This window comes from Dunckerocampus dactyliophorus, chromosome 12 (genome assembly GCF_027744805.1).
Source record: "Dunckerocampus dactyliophorus isolate RoL2022-P2 chromosome 12, RoL_Ddac_1.1, whole genome shotgun sequence".
NCBI lineage: Eukaryota > Metazoa > Chordata > Actinopteri > Syngnathiformes > Syngnathidae > Dunckerocampus > Dunckerocampus dactyliophorus.
Window position 1 is genome coordinate 21,426,248 of NC_072830.1, and position 19,631 is coordinate 21,445,878.

Consider the following 19,631-nt stretch of genomic DNA (forward strand, 5'->3'; position numbering starts at 1 on the left):
GGACATGGGTGACCAAAAGGCATAGGCACACAAAACTCACGCAAAACGTAGATGCTTGAAGTTTATGAGAAACGAGACATGGAAGTCACATGGATGGCACAAACATACTTCGTTTATTCTACAAAAGTGAAACCCATTTACACTCCTTTAAAGGAGACAGGAAATTGCAATCAAACAAGAACACTAAACAAGTAAAAATGCACTTCAGTTGACTTTAGCTGCACATTACATGACATCGTTGATGTGTCGAACTACACGGGAAGCGGAGGAATAGTGTGTGATCCACTTCTGCACTCAGTCTGATTAATAATAAAACACTCAGAGCAAATATGTACTGATGAAGGTCCGCCTTTCCTCAGGAGTCAAGCAGAGTAACAGACGTTTGCAGAGGGCTGTTTGTGGTATTGAGCAGCTCCATTGTGAAGTTGGCCTTCAAGAGCGGGCTCTCTGGCAAAGGCACCAACAAGTGCACACAAGCTCCCACAGACAGGAGGCCCACTGCAGTCAACATGGTGATGCCTCTGCGGATTATCAGCTGGGTCATGGGGAGAAGCTCGGCGCTGTCCTTGACGATATATTGTCTTTTTGTGCTCCCATCGGGGCACTCGGTGCTCACATGCAGGTAGCCGTCCACTGACTTGGGAGGAAGTGGAACAATGATGTTATTCATGATACAGTGCCCTCAAGATACGCTTCATTAGTTACACCTGTACAATCTAAAGAGATTTAATTCATTCATCTACATGTTCATACTGGTCATACAGATCTGGATGAACATGCTGATTTATTTTCACTTTTTCCACATGAGGTCCAGGTGGGGCAATAACCAACAGATTCAGCAAAAGGAGCAGCGATAAAAGAACAAAAGCTTGCTATTGGTATATTACTACCACCTACAGAATAGGAGTGTAACTAAATAGTCTGGTATGATTTTTTTCAGTTGACTGAGGTTTTGTGGCATTCTTGTATGAAGCTTTCATGCATGTAAAATTAGTTTTCAGCTCAGTCAGGACACACTGGCTAACAATCAGGACTTTTAAAGAAATGTAAGATTTTTTGTGACAGTTGCCCCGTTGAAAATAAATGGGCAATTTATTTGGAAATCATTTTCCATGTGTGTTACAGGGTGACATGGCTCACTTGGTAGATTGATCATCTCCCAACCCTGACGTTACTGGTTTGATCCTAAGTATTCATGTAATTGTTCACCATATTTATACATTTCAACAATCATTCTCCGTTTTTACATTCCAACATTTCAAAATTCTGCCGTTTTTTTGCCCGCTAACTACTCCCACATTTCTCAACCGTTTCAAACCATTCCAACATCACGATGTTCAGCTCATTCAGGAATGTAGGCTTTTTATCAGGATTTTAAAAAATCACTACATATTCATAATTTTATATTTTCTGTTACATTTTTCCCAAAGGGAACCTTTTTTACCAAAGGGAAAAAATGTGTCCTAGTGGTTAGCATGTTGACCACACAGTCAGGAGATCGGGAAGATCTGGGTTTGAATCTCTGTTTGGGCATCTCTGTGTGGAGTTTGCATGTTCTCACCGAGCATGCGTGGGCTTTCTCCAGGTACTCCGGTTTCCTCCCACATTCCAAAAATATGCATGATTAATCAGAGGTTAATCGGAGACTCTAAATTGAAAATGGTTGGGTGGATGGATTTTTCCCATATAAATGAATGGGCAATTTCAATGTCTTCCCCTGTTGGTGGAAATTCATTGAACATTACATGTAACATTCTGCTCCTATGGTGCGCTGTGGCATGTCTCGGGTAGTAGAGTGGGTGTTCGATCCTCCATCGTCAAATACATTTCGACACATTTCTAGACTATTTCAACATTCATTCTATATTCATTCAGGTCAGCTTCAGCATTTCAGCATTCACACGCAATTTCTACTCGGTTTGCTTCATCATTAGATTATGCAGTTGTGCCAAATGTCGAAACCAGTGTGGGTGAATGACACAAAGTCTGTAAAAGGCTAATACAATAAATGTTACTTTTCCACAACACAGTACCAGCTTGGCTAAGCTCTACTCGCCTCAGTTGGTTTTCCATTGCAAAATAGTACTTCCTTAGTAGATGGAGGATACTGCAAAAAACACTGTGCTTTAATGTAATCAGTCAGAAATAACTAGGTGTATTTACTTTGTGACTGATGGCCATGGAAAGGAGGTTTTATTCAAGAGGAGACTGAGGGCAGCAAGAAATTCTCCAATGTTCCAAATGACGTGGTGATGATGAGTCTGCTTGACCAATGAGCGACCAGAAGTGGTTTACTGGTTTTGCCAATTGAAAAGCGAGAACAGTAGAGTCATGTCGAGACGAGAAGGTACCATGCAGTGGAAAAGGGCCAACAAACTCCACTTACATTGCCTTGGTGTTCTGCCTCTTCATCACTCTGGTTAACTGTATTTACTAACGCCACGTTTGCCTTTACCTGGGCTTGTTTCAGTGCCTGCAAACAAGCAAAGACAAATGATTACCGATGGCTTCTTATTAAGATGCTGTACCACTAATTTCATCTCAACAAAAGCAGCGTCGTACCTCCTCTGTGATTTTCTTCCAGTTCATTCGAAATATGACAGTGATGTAGAAGATGGATTGCAAAATGACACAAATGAGGAGACCCAACCAGAAACCTGTGAAACACACGGATTCCTTTGCACTGCTACATCTTGTGGCTTTATGCAAAAGATAAAATAAGTCATCAGGTAGATACCTAAAATATTCAGTTTGGCAACAAACATGAATGTAACACTGAGTGTTAAGCCAATGCAGTAGAAGCCAATCAAATTAGCCACAGCCGCAATCTTCTGCTTCCCAGTGCCCATAAAGATGCCAAGGCACACACCCTGGAGGAAGGTAACAATCATACCTTATATATTGGTGATGAATCGATATTTGTTTTCAATGGATAATTACTTGCAATACTCACCACAAGCGCATCAAAGAACAGATGGAAGCAGTAAACATTCATTAGGTCACAAACCCTACTGATGATCTTCCTGTAACGATGATAAATAAAACTATTACTATTTACAATGAGGATAAGCAGCATATAAAATGGATGGATGGACTATTTACATTGGACAGTGAATGCATCAGTAGTTCATTTCTGGATACACACATGAGGGACATGATGTTGAGGGACTGTCTTGGCTGACACATCTTTTCAACATTGCATGGAAGTCGGGAACAGTACCTCTGGACTGGCAGACCGGGGCGGTGGTCCCCCTTTTCAAAAAGGGTGACTGGAGGGCCTGAGTTTGCCAGCTATCATTTATAATGTCTAAGTTGCCCTTGCATCCTTTTTTCAGTATATGGCCCTCTGTGGAAAACGTTTGGGCACCCCTGATCTAATGTCAGGTCAGCTATGAAGACTCACGAGTCAGAAGTGAAGATGAAGCCAATCACAGATTTGGCAGAGCCGAGCGCGACGCCTTCAACAACAGCAAAGGCAGCTCCAAAACAAAAGCATCACACAATGCTGAATGTACATGTATACATGAACTTGAGCTACAACCAGCAATCAACTGACCTGTGAGCGAGAGCGACACCTTACAGGTGAGGAGCGCCCTTGCTGTGTTTCCTGCACCCAACGCGTTGCCCACACGAGCGCAGGTTGCAGCCTGGATGCCAACCGGGATCTGTCATTTTGAATGAATGGAATAAAGTCACACTGATCCAAACATCACAATGCAAAAGAGCAGGTGCCAACATAAAAGACTCATCACAATACCATGTAGATCAGGTTTGCTATGGATGCCAACGAATGCTGGGCTGCCAGCTCATCTTTACCCATCATCCCTGAACACAATATCAACATTTCAATAGCATGCACCAGTCAGCAAGCAACATATACAGTATGTGCTTTAACCTGCAAAGAATTCCCCAAACTCATAAATCCACCATTCGAAACAGGTCATGAGTGTACTAGGAACGGCCAGTTTCATGAAGGCGCCCCATTCCTGCAGTGAGTCCACAGACCAACCTGTAGGGGGAGTGAGATATTTACCAACGTAGACACTCACCAGCCACAATATTAGGTAAACCTGAACAATCTTATGACGTCCAATAAAGGATTCTGGCGTTTACAATAACACTCAGTATTGACACTGTCAGAGAATTGATCATTTAACACTTGGTTTATTAGTGTGGTTTTAGTTTGTAGTGGTGTAGTGGTCATACTAGGAATGATTACTAAGCCTCTAAGGTGCAGGACTGCTGTGACATGCTGTGTTGTATGAATGAATTCATGTTTCTGACAATGTCAGTCACAACTGAACATAATCATCAATTGTTAACTGGCTAATAAAGGTAAGTCACCTCCCCATGTTGTTTTATGCAGCTTTTTCCACCAGATGTAAGCAAAGAGAAAGACACAGATGTAGATCTCAGACAGGGTGTTGGCTGCTGCAGAGCCACTGAAAGGCACATCGGATCACAATCACATGAAACACATGACAAATGGCGTGCAGTTCCATTATATAATCATCATAATCATGATCACAACATAATTATTATATAATTATTGTATTTATTATATTATTTCATATCTTTGCCATGTGTGCGCGTGAGTGTGTATACTCACCCAACCCCGAGATTGAGCAAGTGAATAAAGACGTAGTTTGTCACCACATTGGCAATGTTTGCCATGGCAGCAGTATACACCTGTGGCAGTATTATACCCTGACAACAGAAGACACAATGAGTATTGCAATGTTCTAATATGTATTTTATATTTAATACAGAGCAACAGTTCAACTGTGAAATTAGTGTGTATGAATAAACGTATATAAACTTATAAATGTCACTGCCACTGTAGGGCACCTGGAACACTGCGACTGAATCCTCGGTTCATGGATATAAATATAAAACAAGGATACAAACACGCTCCAGCCTCTCCGCGTCAGGACAAGCCACGATACACGTGAGTCACTTAATTTTTTGTGTCCGCTCGTGAGCTGATCATTAAAATTCAAACGAAATTTGAACTTTGAGAGTATTTAAAGAGAGAAGTGTGATAACATGTTAATGCCTGTACGAGAAAGGTGTATAACGTGTATGGTGAGGGGTTTTACACACTGCTGAACAGTGTGTTTAAAGCGGCTAGTTAACAGTAGCCGACCAGAAAGATCGCTGCCATCGCCGTCTCCATCCTTTTACTTCGGCACTAAAACCACTTATTTTTTCTTCTTGTTGATTTACTGTTGAAACATTTATTTCAGTCAAGAAAGAAAAAAACAAACGATATTAAAACAATATGACATAAACACAAACACTCTTCAAACCAGAATGAAAGGGAGCAGAAAGAAGACAAGTCTTATTATCGCTGACCCTTTTTTCAGCCGCAAACAAGGTCATATTTAAAAACAACAACAATATAAACTAAAAGTATACATATAGCAGCCAGCCACGCAGTTGGTTACGCATCTCCTCAATTACAACTCAACCAAAGCCATTTCCCACAATAAAAATAACCATAGTATGACAATCAATCATAACTAACATATTTCATATTTCCTCAACATACTCATTTGAACCATTCTTTGAAATTTGATATCAGACTTGGATTCTTTTGTTTCTTTATTCAGATTGTTCCATAAACTGACTCCTTTTACAGAAACACAACGTTCCATCATTTTCTTCAGTATCGGAACCGACCGGCCCCACAATTCCCTCGCCACACACCCCGACAGTCTCTCCCGGCGCCTCCCCCGCCCCAAGGGAAATCAGCCCCCGCCCCACCACACAGCAGTCCAGGCCCCCGGCGACAGTGGACCTCCCGACACCATTCCACGCTACCAAGATCCGCTGGCATACCCAAGCAAAAGCCGCTAGCTCGATCGCCTTCAACCTGAAAGCCGCATCACGTGCACCTCTCCACGAAGCGCAAAATGATGAGATATCGCAAGACCAGAAATTAGCTGCATCACTGTACATATAAAAGCAGTAAAAGCAGCGGCGTATCCACTGGAAATACGGTAAACATGCTAATGGAAACAAGGCAAATATCACACTAGTATGTGTGTCCTCAGAATAGCGTTACACCTGGTTCTGAAGGTAGGACATCTGCAGGTGATGTAGAAACATTGCCTAAAAGACATATAGACAGATTCACATTTACGTAGTTTCTGTAAAAGCATGAACAGATGTGGAACAAAATAAAAAACACATAACTTACAGGTATTGCTGGAAAGTATGCCGTAATATATAGCTGAGCGATTCTGAAATCGTAAGTTCACTTCAGAGTGAGGACGAAGACCCTGCAAAGTAGCTGGTCACAGTGTATGGTGACTGTTAGTTACCGGGTCACCTCAGGGTCCTGGCCTAGGAGCAGCAGGATGGCCTGGGCATTGAGGAGTAGACCCCAGCAGGGCAGACAGAACAACAGCAAGATGATGATGCCTCGCTGAAGGATCACACCCACACGTAGTAGATTCTTACCGCCAAAGGTCTGCACAACAGTATATGCATGTTACGTCATGATGTCATGTCAGTATTGAGCATGAAAGCCAGGATCCCAACCTGAGCCACCAGGGTATCACAAGCGAAGCCCAAACCCAGTCCTGTTGCTGCAGTGGTGACACTGATAGTCTAATAAAAGGAAAACAAACAAAATTGAAATAAATAAATAAATAAGTAGGAGAGGGTTGTCTTGGGGCCGCACGGTAGTCTAGTGGTTAGCACGTTGGCCAACACAGTAACAGCCTGGAGATCGGGAAGACCTGGGTTCGATTCCCCTGGGCATTTCTGTGTGGAGTTTGCATGTGTGCCCTGCGATTGGCTGGCGACCAGTCCAGGGTGTACCCCGCCTGTCGCCCGAAGTCAGCTGGGATAGGCTCCAGCATGCCCCCGCAACCCTAATGAGGAAGAAGCGGTATAGAAAATGGATGGATGGATGGGTTGTCTTGGACCAATATTTGTTTGAAAGTTTCACGTGGATTGCATGACAATGTTTTACATTGAAAAGCATGTCTCTCCAAGAGTCGCGTGAGTCACTTCATTTCTTGTGTCCGAGAGTAAGTTGATCAAACAAAATTTTATTTTGAGAGTGTTTAAACAAGAGAAAAACGTGATAAAATGTTAATGCCTGTCTGAGAAAAGTGTATAAAGTGTATGTTGAGGGGTTTTACAGCTTTAGAACATACAATAATTATACAAAAATAGAGTTGGCTACTTCGCAGATTTCACTTATTGTGGGCTATTTTGGGAACCTATCCCTGCGATAAACGAGGGAACACTGTAGTGAGAACGAATCTACATTACTGAACTGTACTGTGACGTTCTCATTTTATATTAACGCTCAATTCTTACAAGAGAATCTGAGGGAGAACATCAATGACAGGAGGAGAGCGAGGCCAAAACAGGGAGGTCTTTAAACCTTGAAATGATAAGAATTGATCAGGTTTACACATTTGTTGATGAAATTTGTTATATTGTTATTTCTATTTCATATATATATTTGACACTTCCCCAGCAAGGAAGGGGGCAAACACTTTTGCCCACCACTGTACGCCAGGGAGACCACAAATTGGGGCAATGTTTACTTCTGTCAACACATGCAGGTGTGTCACTTCCCGGATGCATTGCGTTCACACAAACACAATTTGCATTGTTTTGGTAATGTGAAGTGCTACATAAAACGATTGGATTTTAACAAAAAATCTGAATTGGGTATCGTAGCTTGCAGTGCAAATGTAACCATTGACACGAGAGACAAATTTTAAAAAATAATTTAAAATAACTTTTGCTGTAGCCACATACGAAAGACGCCTTGGTCGCATTTGAAAAAATTCTCAATTGTACTTCTCACACTGACATGAAAAAAAATCACATATAGGTCACATAAGAGCAAAAAAACTGGAAATGACCTGCAATGTGAACATAGCCTAAGAAAAGTTGTTGTTTTTTGAAGAAAATAAAAAACAGATACAATGAAAAGCATGTATCGCCAAACTTTTTTTCTTTCTGTAAGCCAAAAGAATTTTTTTTTGTTGTTGTTGCATGTACGGTATGTTTAAATTTAAGTCATTTTTGTAAAAACGTAATATTGCCCAATGAAAACATATAACGCTTGATTTTGTAAATTGAAATCTAACCAAAAAATAGAAGTACATTATAAAAATATATTTTGGAATTCTTGTTTTGTCTTGTTTTTATTGCATTGTTGCACTTTTTATTTTCAGTCATGCACCACTGCACCAATCCAAATTCCTTGTTTGTGTTGCATAAATTCTTGGCAATAAATGTGATACTTATTTGCAGATACACGCTTTTCATTAGACGGTAATCACATTTTGGAGAAAACCCTTGAAAGCTACCCAGGGACACACAAATATGTGTGTCCATCTATTTAAACCTTGTGCACTTACAGCAGACGCTAATCCATAGCCGGCCATCACCTCGTTCGTCAGACGGCCACAGAACATTGTATTCACAAAAGGAAGTAAATAATTGAGGATTCGAGAGATCAGCTAAAAAGACATGAAAAAGACATGTTGTCACTTAGCAAACATCTGATCTTAGCATGTTGTGCCCATTTTTCCAGTGCATAGAAGAGCGCATGTCCTTACAAGGGGCCCCATCATCCTCAAGAGGTGGTACAGTTCCTCCCTGATGTTCAGGGGAACCGTGCGACGCAGCCAGCTGCAGCGGAACCATTTGTCACTCGCTGCCTCCTCCATGTTTGCCATAAGTGTTTCCCAAGTAGTAATGTGTCACTCTGCACTTTCTACTGTGCTTACCTCTGTTTTGCCTACTTTGGTTACTAATTAATACCCTTGAGGTGAGGCTGTCAGTTGCTGTTGGAGCTGCTGGACCAGAGCGGAAAGGTCCAATCCAGATAATCATGACTCACCACTGGTCATGTAAATGTGCATTGTATTCTGCCAATGAGGCAATCTTGTTTTACTTTATCTGGTAAGGATCTCTGGAGGTTTAGGAATCACATTTGGTAGAGGCATTCTCCAAGCCAATCAATAATGATAACAATGAAAAATAAAATGAAAAATAAGGAATACAAAAATGTGAAAAATAAATAATGAAATGTACTGGTATTTACCTATACATCCATCCATTTTCCTCCGCTTATCCAGGTTCGGGTCGCAGGAGCAGAAGTCTCAGTAGGGAAGCACAGACTTCCCGGACCCCGGCCACCTCCTCCAGCTCCACCGGGAGGACACCAAGGCATTCCAAGGCCAGCTGTGAGACATAATCCCGCCAACATGTCTTAGTTCTGCCTGGAGGCCTTCTCCCGGCTGGGCATGGCTGGAACACCTCACCAGGGAGGCGTCTGGGAGTCATCCGGACTAGATGCCCGAGCCACCTCAACTGGCTCCTCTCGATGTGAAGGAGCAGCGGCTCTACTCTGAGCTCCTCCCGGATGACTGAGCTCCTCATCCTATCTCTTAGGGTGAGTCCAGCCACCCTCCGGAGGAAACTAATTTCAGCCGCTTGTATCCGCGATCTCGCACTTTCAGTCATGACCCAAAGCTCATGACCATAGGTGAGGGTGGGAACATAGATCGACCGGTAAATTGAGAGCTTTGCCTTCTGGCTCAGCTCTCTCTTCACCACAACAGTCCGGTACAGCGACCGCAATACTGCAGATGCTGCGCCGATCCGCCTATCAACCTCAAGCTCCAACCTCCCCTCACTCGTGATCAAGACCCCAAGATAGAGGACAGGACCTCATTCCCAACCCACAGGGAGAAATCCACCCTTTTCCAGATTTGGCGGTGCTGAGTCTCATCCTGGAAGCTTCACACGCAAACCACCCCAGTAAACGCTGAAGGTCACAGCCCCATGCGGCCATCAGGACCACATCGTCTGCAAATAGCAGAAACGAGATCCTACGGCTCCCAAACTGGAATTCCTCGACGCCTTGGCTGAACCTAGAAATTCTGTCCATGATGAACAGAATCGATGAGAAAAGGCAGCCTTGGCGGAGGCCACTGTTCACCGGAAACAGGCTCGCAGACTTACTACTGGCAATGCGAACCAGGCTCCTGCTCCAGTCGTACAAGGACCGAATGGCACGTAGTAGCGCGCCACCAATCCCGTATTCCCGTATTCCCCCCACAGGACACCGGGAGGGACACGATCGAATGCCTTTTCCAAGTCCACAAAGCACATGTAGACCAGTTGGGCAAACTCCTACGTACCCTCCAGTGTACTCGCAAGGGTGTAGAGCTGGTCCAGTGTTCCTCGACTGGGACGAAAACCACATTGCACCTCCTGTAGCCAAGGTTCGACTAATGGTCGTACCCTTCTCTCCAGAACCCTGGAATAGATTTTCCCAGGAAGGCTGAGGAGTGTGATCCCCCTATAGTTGGAACACACCCTCCGGTCACCCTTCTTGAAAAGGGGGACCACCACCCCGGTCTGCCAATCCAGAGGTACTGTTCCCGACTTCCACGCAATGTTGAAGAGACGTGTCAGCCCCAAGACAGTCCCTCAACATCCAAAGCCTTGAGGAATTCAGGGCGAAACCCCCGGAGATTTGCCACTGGGGAGCGTTTTGAGTACCCCAGATACCGCTGCCGTGGTGATGGAACTGTTTGCGTCTGTGTCCTCAGGCCTGAAAGTGTTCCTTCCACCGTCCAACTATATCCTCAGTCGAGGTCAGCAGTCCCCTGTCCCCACTATAAACAGTGTGGACCGGGCACTGCTTCCCCTTTCTGAGGCGTCGAATGGTTTGCCAGAACCTCTTCGAGGCCGACCGAAAGTCGTGCTCCATGGCCTCACCGAACTCCTCCCACATCCGAGTTTTTGCCTCGACCACCGCCGAAGCTGCGAGCCGCCTGGCCTGCCGGTACCTGTCAGCTGCTTCAGGAGTCCCATAAGCCATCCATGCTCGATAGGACTCCTTCTTCAGCTTGGTGGTAGCTCTGACCTCTGGTGTCAACCATCGGGTACGGGGCTTGCCGCCGCGACTGGCTCTGGCCTCCTTGCGGCCGCAGTTCCGATCGGCTGCCTCAGCAATGGAGTACTGGAGAATACAAAAAGTATTTATATAAATGGTAAATATGATCATCTTGAGTGAATTGCAGGGGAGACACTCAGATCACGAGACGAGATGGTACATGAGTTTGGTTCTACGAGAACGAGATTAGATTTTAACATTTTAACACAAGTGCAATGAAAAAATATAAAAACTATATGACAACATATTGCAATCTACTAATTTAATTTCTACTAAGTTACACTCTTCTGCACTCTGTGTGTATGCTACCAGCCCCACCTCCACCCATCGAGACAAAGACTGTATGACGACAAAAGGGCTCACTTCATTCATGTCGTCATGTCGCCAAGGTGCTGAAATCAATGCACAGAGTGAACTCTCTTCCTGCCTGTTTGGAGGCGAGAGACAAGGAAAACAGAACACACATGCACACGGCAATATATTGAGGCTGGCAAAATGATTATTGTGTGATTAATTAATTAATTTACTGTCATCCCTAGTGCCAACAAGACATTTTTTTCTGAACGAGAAATCTTAATCTCGCAAGATCTTGTGACACGAGATCACACCCTTTGCTGGTTTCATAGCTGCAGCACTGCAACCCTGTGGGGGTGTACCGCGAGTCGGTGTGTTGAGTGAGCCAGGCTTTCCTGTTAAACAAACGTTGCTCTCATTTAAAGCAGCTATATCACTGTGGTAACTGAGGCTAAACTCATAACCTGGACCCGACCAGGTTATGCCCAGACTTCCAGCTTAAAATCGGCTATGAAAGCACCGCTGTTTCACTGTGTAACTCATTCGGAGATGGTGTCACCATTTATTGACAACCCTATTGACAAGTGGGACCAGTGGGAGCAAGAACATTTCGGGCAGCACTACAACGGGAGTGTCTACTTTGAAATCACACTGATCCGCTAGCATTCCCTGATTAAATGTGCATTTACAGACTTAGCATTATTTTGCCATTTGCTAGCTAGCGGTCATCTTGAGTCCCTGCGTGTTGCGCATGGTGTTGTAAACAATGAATAATAGGAGTGTAAAGATGACTAGGTGTGTTATTTCATGTATACAGGGTTCTAATAATGTTAACAACTGTATTTAGAAAGTCCTAAACAGGTTTTCTGTGCTCTAACTACAAAAATATTGTATTTATTAACATTGAATCCCATATCATAGAAATTATTCAGTGGTGGGGTTTGGAACCAGTGAACTGCTATAAACAAGGGACGACTGTGTATTCAATCAAAACAACCCAGAAAAAAATAAAACAACTGAATGGCACCAAAAGGTTAAATAGTCTTAAATAGCCTACCCCCATGCAACCTCTGAGTCTATGCATGCATTGTTAATCACTGCGAGGGTTCCCTTCTTTCTGCTAAGTGAAATCTGTGTGAGCTGTCTGTGTTCATTACAGTGTTTTGGGAGTATGACAGATGAATGACTGTGTCCTATTGGAGACGCAGTAAAGGTTAACTGGTCACAAGTGAGAGAGGCTAAGCTGTAAAACCCGAGTGACAGCCCGCATCGCAGCCTGCAGTTCCAAGATAGCAAACGTCATTTTCATGTCTGGTCGCTGGTATCAGGAATGATGCACTTCCCATTGATGCTTCCCTGTTGACTGCATCCAACTTGCCTGGGCGCGTGTTACCGCATAAACATGATGCTGAATGGCAGAACAAGTGATGGTCGTTATTTTCCAGGTGGCAGCTGCAGTCTGATGCACAAAATGATTTCCATGCATCAGAGTTTCTCTGTGTGATGGGGTCTCTTGTTGAGAACTGCTCCTAAGAACTTAAGCCCTCCTTGGGGGAAATCTCATTTCCACATCATGGGTGCACATGTTGCACTGCATGATTGAGAGCAATACATACTCGCACACATGCTCACCACAGCATGCCGATACAACACCTTGCAGAGAATAATCTAAATAACAAGGGGCAAAATTTGGACCTCCCCCTGATCTTGATGCGTCACATGTTAGCGGCCATTTAACAATTGAAACAAATGCAGCAGGACGTTGCCATACTAATGAACACGCTCTGCGCAAGCAGGGCTGAGATGAGAGAAGGTCTTTTTAAAGTTTGACATCCATTTGATGATTGACCGCGTGTAGAATAAAAAGCATGTGAAAGTGCCAGCACAAAGTCCAAACACAACATTTGGCACAAAAACAACCCTGAGTTTTGTCATTTTCTAAGTAACTACTGTGTTTCCTCATATAGTCGCTGAGATGTGGTGCTTATTTGTTAAAGTGTACCATGCACTGCAAACAATCAGAGCACAGCATCTATCAGAGCCACTAACTGTTGTATTTCCATACAGTTGCTAGCAGTCAGGTGAGCTAAAAAGGCCCGATAGGACTCCTTCTTCAGCTTGACTGCATCCCTCACCACTGGTGTCCACCAACGGGTTCTGGGATTACCGCCACGACAGGCACCGACCACCTTACGGCTACAGCTCCGATCGGCTGCCTCGACAATGGAGGCACGGAACACGGCCCATTCAGACTCAATGTCCACCACCTCCCTCGGAACATGGTCGAAGCTCTCCCGGAGGCGGGATGTGAAACTCTGCCAGTCGTTCACAGCAGACCCTCACAATACGTTTGGGCCTGCCAGGTCTGACCGGCATCCTCCCTCACCATCGGAGCTAACTTACCACCAGGTGGTGATCGGTTGACAGCTCCGTCCCTCTCTTCACCCGAGTGTCCAAAACGTACGGCCGCAAGTCCGATGATTGACTTTGTGGTCGTATCATCGGATGATGCTAAATAAAAAAAGAATAAGGATAATATAAATGTTTATATTTGTCCATTGAACTGTATTCTAAATGTTTCTCTGTATGATTCTAATTGTTTTTAACATCTTCTTAAGTAAAAATTACTTAATTTGCACATTTCCTGATCAAATACAGGGCAAGACACCTAAGATAAGGCTGCCACGAGTGTCTCTGCAATCCCAGCCTACCGTCTGAGTGCACTCCGTGAGTGTTGGATGAAGGCACCAGCATGTCGGTGATAAATTAATGTTGCAGAAACATTTATTAAACACCATCATTTCCTACGGTCTGTCCAATGTCTTTCATCTAAGTGCTGATCGGACAATAAAATATGCCACCTTATCCTGAGGATATTTTTAATTTTGACAGTCAAAATACATTAAAGATATTTTTATGATCTGCTGAATGAATGAATGAATTTGACTGCCAAAATGGAGGATTATATATCCCTGGTTGCTGTGGTGTTTATTTTCTCAACTGCAGAGAGTTCCTTTTTTTGGTCATCACTTCCCGTGAAGATGAACAGACTGAAAAGACAGTTTCGTAGTATCTCGGCATGTTTCCTGAGCAAAGACCTTAACCATAATTGCAGATCTGCTTGCTGACACCACTGGCCTAAATATATCTGTCATGAAACGGCGTAAGGCCGGGTTTGGATCCCAAGATGCAGAGAGCGACACAAAAAGGTTCAAAGAATAAGTGTATTACACTCCACTGGAGGAAAAAGGCATACAAACTAAATGTACAAGACAAAAAGGTAACTAAAGGTGTTGCAGAAGCCAAAACGCGAACTGAGGACGCTGCAGGAAAAACTGGTAGGAGCTACAAACAATGCTAAGAACAAAAGGTGCTGCTGAGAACCAAGCAGGAAAAATAGGTTTAGCAAAAACCGAACCAACAATGCGAACAGAAAGCAAGGAACAAGGCAAGACCCGAGTCAGTGAGCAGGTAAAAGGGTACAATCTGGCAACGAGGTAATGCAGCTCCGGAGTATAAGTAGCCCAGGCGGTAATTGCCAACAGGTGTGTATCTCCTGGCTCCGCCTCTGCAGCAAGGAGTGCACTGGAAGAGAGTGGCAGACAGGCGGCAGCAGAGCGGCAGTACAGAGCATGACGACAGGAGCAACTAACTTGTCAAAAAAAAAAAAAGAAAGAGTTACGAAGATAAGCTAATTATCGCTAACATAAGAACTTCAAAGTTACTGACCACTAAGATGACGAAATGGGCAGAATTTAAAATTTAAAGAATTCACTAAATGTGAATGTGGGCAGATTAAGGACTTCAGTCCCAGCGAATGTAAAGTTCACATAGTTCACAGTCTGATTGGCTTCTGGCTGCCCTGTTGTCACGATACAGCTTTTCTCCAAAAGAGAAATCTTTTCACGTTTTAATCTCTAGTTCCAATGTCTGCCAGAAATAACACCACACCTGAATGGATGATAATGAATGGATGGGTTTTCTGTTGCTATTTAGTGGAGGAGTGGAGCTTGCACAACACGGGAAACCCGGACACTAAAATGATTGACAGATTGATAGCTTACATTACCATATAACATATCATATAACAACAGAGGGCCTTTAATAACATGCCATAATGTCCACTCAGAGAAAGGTGACGTGACAGTAATCAAAGCTGGCACCTTTGTTCAAAGCACACGTCCACTCGTGGCACTTTGTGTTTGAGATGTTGAGTGTGACAAACCCGAAGTCCTCTCGGCTTTAAATCAATCAGCCTGTTGCAATGGATGCCATGTGCCCTGCCATTAATTTGTGTCTGTCACTTGTCGTTTGCTCTCACACAGCTATTTGCCTTTGCGCTGCAAAAAAGACGTACTGTAACTCTCCCTCAACTGCAACCTAGCAATGTCTAAAGTACAGCTGTTTTATCTAAAGGTCAGATCTGTACCTGTATATTCCTTTTCAGTGCTCTTTCATGAGCAGTTTTTAACCAACATCCATCCATCCATTTTCTATGCCGCTTATCCTCATTAGGGTCGCGGGGGTATGCTGGAGCTGGATCCCAGCTGACTTCGGGCGAGAGGCGGGGTACACCCTGGACTGGTCGCCAGCCAATCGCAGGGCACATATAGACAAACAACCATTCACACTCACATTCATACCTATGGACAATTTAGAGTCGCCAATTAACCTAACATGCATGTTTTTGGAATGTGGGAGGAAACCGGAGTACCCGGAGAAAACCCACGCACGCACGTGGAGAACATGCACACTGCAGGGGTGCCCAACGAAGATTCGAACCCTGGTTTTACGATCTCCTGACTGTGTGGCCAACATACTTTTTGATTTTTTTAGCGTGTTTTCTCTAGAATAATCCTTTAATAAGGTTCATGTTTCGGAACACTTTTTCAAGTTAGCAGTTAAATGCCAATTGTGTTGCTTTTGTGCTTTCATCTCAAGGCTTCCTGTGAGATGACTGTGATCAATCAATATCAGCAGGTCCAGCTGATTTGCTTTCGAAGCTCTTTTGATGATCAGCTGATGAGATCAGGTGACACAAAGCCACAGTTGATCCTCCAGTTTCTTTAATCAGAACTCAGTGATGCAATGGTGGTTGTGAAACTTTGCTGACGCAGGAGCACAGTCACACGCTGACTGGTCGAGCCTGTTGACGTCCTTGCATATCACCGACACACATGACACTCAAAGAAGTATAACAATATGTTTACGAGAGCACTTTACAACAGCGAGCTGTATATAATATTTTTCCATTTTTTTGCGTCGTTCCTGCATCTGCCCTGCTTTGCCCATTGACTCATGCAAGCAGCACAAAATGTGTGAAAGAGCTAAAAAAAACGTCACTAGTAGCACCATCAAATTAAATATAGGATGAAATATGCTATATACTGTGGACAAAATGTCACTTCAGGACATTTATTACGTTTAGTTAAATATTAATGGTTGAAGTCAAGGCCAGTCAAGTAAAAAAATTCTCTGCACCACACCCAGTAATAGGCACCGTTTAATCGTCTGTCCCATATTTACTTTGCACAGAATACAGAGCAGTGTTTATCTAGAAAAATTGACGTTTATAAACAAACTTGTCGCCGTAGATTCTCAGCTATCCTGGTCGTGGTAATCCGAAATAGCAATAACTATCACAAATAACGGGAAACAGAGCCAGAACACCACAGGACAAGAGAGTCAGCAGCGCTCTCCAGTGCCAGGTTACTTTCCTCCAACCTCAGCACACAGGAAAGGAAAGTGGTGATATTCCAAGGACAACATCACAGCTCCACCAGCCGACAAGAGAAGGCGCACTTTGAACCTCCACACCACGGACTACAAGAAGAAGCTGACGGCTCTATTGGATGAAGCTCAAGAAGATCATTTAAAGCCTCGGAAACTAGAAAAGGAAGAATAAGACCGTATTTTGGATTAGACCATCTGTTCCCAGGGGAAGAGACACCTTGCATCTATGGACTCCCAAAAATTCATAAGAAAACAGCCCTTCTCAAGCCGATCGTCAGCAGCATTAACTCTCCCACCTACAAATATCTAGCCACCCTTCTCACTCCACTGGTAGGCGGCACCCAACACCATATCCACAACTACACACTTTGCTAACAAGGTCCGGAAACTGAGACTTGCTTTAAATGAATGAATGAATGAGTGAATATGGTATCATTCAATCTCACTTTGCTGTTCACATGCTTCCCTACCACTGCAGCCACCGACTGGGTCAGGGAAGGACTGGAATGAGACTCCGGACTACAGGACAGAACCAACCTCACACCAGACCAGATACGTGAACTACTTTGCCTCTGCACCACGTACTTCCAATTTAACAAATGTTTCTGTGGAAAGGAAGTGGAAAGGAACGCTTTGGACTCCTTTAGAGGAACCAAACCCAGCCACTGGCTCAGGTATGTTGATGACACATGGGTTAAGATCAAAATCTGCAAAGTAGATTCATTTACTGAACACATCAACTTCGTGGACACTAACATCTGATTAACCAGGTAGGACATCAGCGACAAAACAATAGCATTTTTGTCCTGCAAAGTGCGAGCAGGGGAGGACGGAAGCCTCAATATTGAGGTCTACAGAAAACCTACCCACACAGACCAGAATCTGCTTTTCGAATACCGTCAGCCAATGGAACACGAGCTGAGGGTTATCAGAACACAAAAGGACAGAGCAGGAAAGATTCCCTCCATGGACAACGTTGGCAGAGGAGCAGACACACATCACAAAAGCCCTTTCCAACCGTGGATATCCAAACTGGGCCTTTGTCAAATCCACCAGGAGAAGGAGGGCCGCTACACCAGAACCTGAGGATGGAAACAGGCGGTGAAGCGTGGTGACAACTCACGTGGCTGGTTTGAATTTTTTTGTAATCACAATTTACCTATCCATTTCAAACCCAACAACACCCGCAGACAGAAGCTCGTTCACCCCAACGACAAAATCGCAAAAAGCAAACTCAGCATTGTTGTTGATGCTATGCAATGTAGTGGGGAGTGCAACCAAACAACGTGTACACAGATGTATGGCACAACATAGGAGGGCAGTTTCCACCAGGGACGTATAAAGAGGGGAACAGCACACCTAAAATTTTGAACTGAAGAAACCTTTTGGATTAAATGTGAAACGTATTCAACCAACAAGAAGAGTCCAGTTGCCTCGATTGAACCTTTTGCAGATACAGATAAACTTCTCATAGTTCTCACAGTCTGGAAGTGCAGTGCTGGACCAGATCCAGCAGATCTTGCAGTTATACATTTTTTCCCATTATGCATTTTATCCACCCATTCATCCATTTTCTATTCTGCTTGTCATCACTAGGGAGGCGAGTATGCTGGGGCCTATCCCAGCTGTCTTTGGGCAAGTGGCGTGTTACACCCTGGACTGATCGCCAGCCAATCACGGGGCACATATAGACAAACAACCGTTCACCCGCGGTTGCATGTGGAGAACATGCAAACTCCACACAGACATGTCCAAACGGAGTTGCAAACCCTGATCTGCGGCTGACATGCTAACCACTCGGCCACCCCTATACATTTTATATGTGATACAAATCAAAGTTTCAACTGTGAATGGATCTACTGTAAATAACCATCAAATGGCACATCTTACTTTCAAAGCACCCTAAGTTTTATTCTATCATCATCCTGTAATCGTGCAAGCATGCGGGTAGGGGAGATGATGATGCTGTTCGACTTTATTCCCAAAATGTATTTAATATTTAATACAGAGCAACGATTGAAATGTGAAATGAATAAGTATAAATACAGTAAACTTGTCTCACAAGTGGTGCTTCTGCTTTAAGGGATTTATTTCTAATATTTATGTGACAGCTGTTTAGGTTTTTGGACCGCAGCGCAGACACAAAAATCATGGACCTGTTTTGCTAAGAAGCAAAAAAGTAAGCAAAAAAACAATAATGCTGGGAACAAAGTACAACAAAATGAAACCAAAAACAACAGACGGAACTGTGGAAAAGGCTCCAGGAAAAATGAAATAAACGGAATGCCTGAAGGCCGGGAAGAAAACAATAGCCGGGAGCATGACAACAAAGCAGTCCAGGAAGCCTCCATCAAAAAGAAGTGAAACGTAGAAGCAAAAACCTACCAATAACACAGGGTGACACAGGAACGAGGCATACAAAACTTTGAACAAAAAGTATGGAAGCTGGTAGCAAGCAAAAAGGAGGCATGGAAGTTGTTAATGAATAATTTGGCACCCGCAGGGCTTATGTTCATTTTGCCTCACTGCTCCATCCCCCAGTCACCATACCAAGCTGCCTGCAAAAGAGTGCAAAGGACATTAATCACCACTGTTCAGGTTGTCTTAGAAGATGTTTCACCTCTCATCCAAGCAGGCTTCATCAATTTATGCTCATAAC

General features: G+C 43.8%; 1 protein-coding gene across 5 annotated transcripts in view; it reads right to left on the bottom strand.

Moving 5' to 3' along the window:
* Positions 1–19,631, bottom strand: part of LOC129190773 (multidrug and toxin extrusion protein 1-like) — a 24,733-nt gene continuing 5,102 nt past the window's right edge. Inside the window, exons 1-17 of one of the 5 annotated variants that reach the window (XM_054793327.1) lie at positions 9,083–10,142; positions 8,394–8,495; positions 6,547–6,615; positions 6,327–6,475; positions 6,203–6,245; positions 6,070–6,114; positions 4,610–4,707; positions 4,345–4,442; positions 3,896–4,009; positions 3,758–3,825; positions 3,557–3,665; positions 3,404–3,479; positions 2,954–3,023; positions 2,738–2,870; positions 2,563–2,657; positions 2,387–2,473; positions 1–637 (exon numbers count right to left, since the gene is read on the bottom strand). In XM_054793327.1, coding sequence (XP_054649302.1) covers positions 356–637; positions 2,387–2,473; positions 2,563–2,657; positions 2,738–2,870; positions 2,954–3,023; positions 3,404–3,479; positions 3,557–3,665; positions 3,758–3,825; positions 3,896–4,009; positions 4,345–4,442; positions 4,610–4,707; positions 6,070–6,114; positions 6,203–6,245; positions 6,327–6,475; positions 6,547–6,615; positions 8,394–8,450 — 1,593 coding nt within the window. In that variant the 5' untranslated portion in view covers positions 8,451–8,495; positions 9,083–10,142 and the 3' untranslated portion in view covers positions 1–355. Of the gene's footprint in view, positions 638–2,386; positions 2,474–2,562; positions 2,658–2,737; positions 2,871–2,953; positions 3,024–3,403; positions 3,480–3,556; positions 3,666–3,757; positions 3,826–3,895; positions 4,010–4,344; positions 4,443–4,609; positions 4,708–6,069; positions 6,115–6,202; positions 6,246–6,326; positions 6,476–6,546; positions 6,616–8,393; positions 8,496–8,594; positions 8,976–9,082; positions 10,143–19,631 lie in introns of those variants that run through there. The other 4 variants (XM_054793331.1, XM_054793326.1, XM_054793329.1 and 1 more) reach the window with 4 other exon arrangements.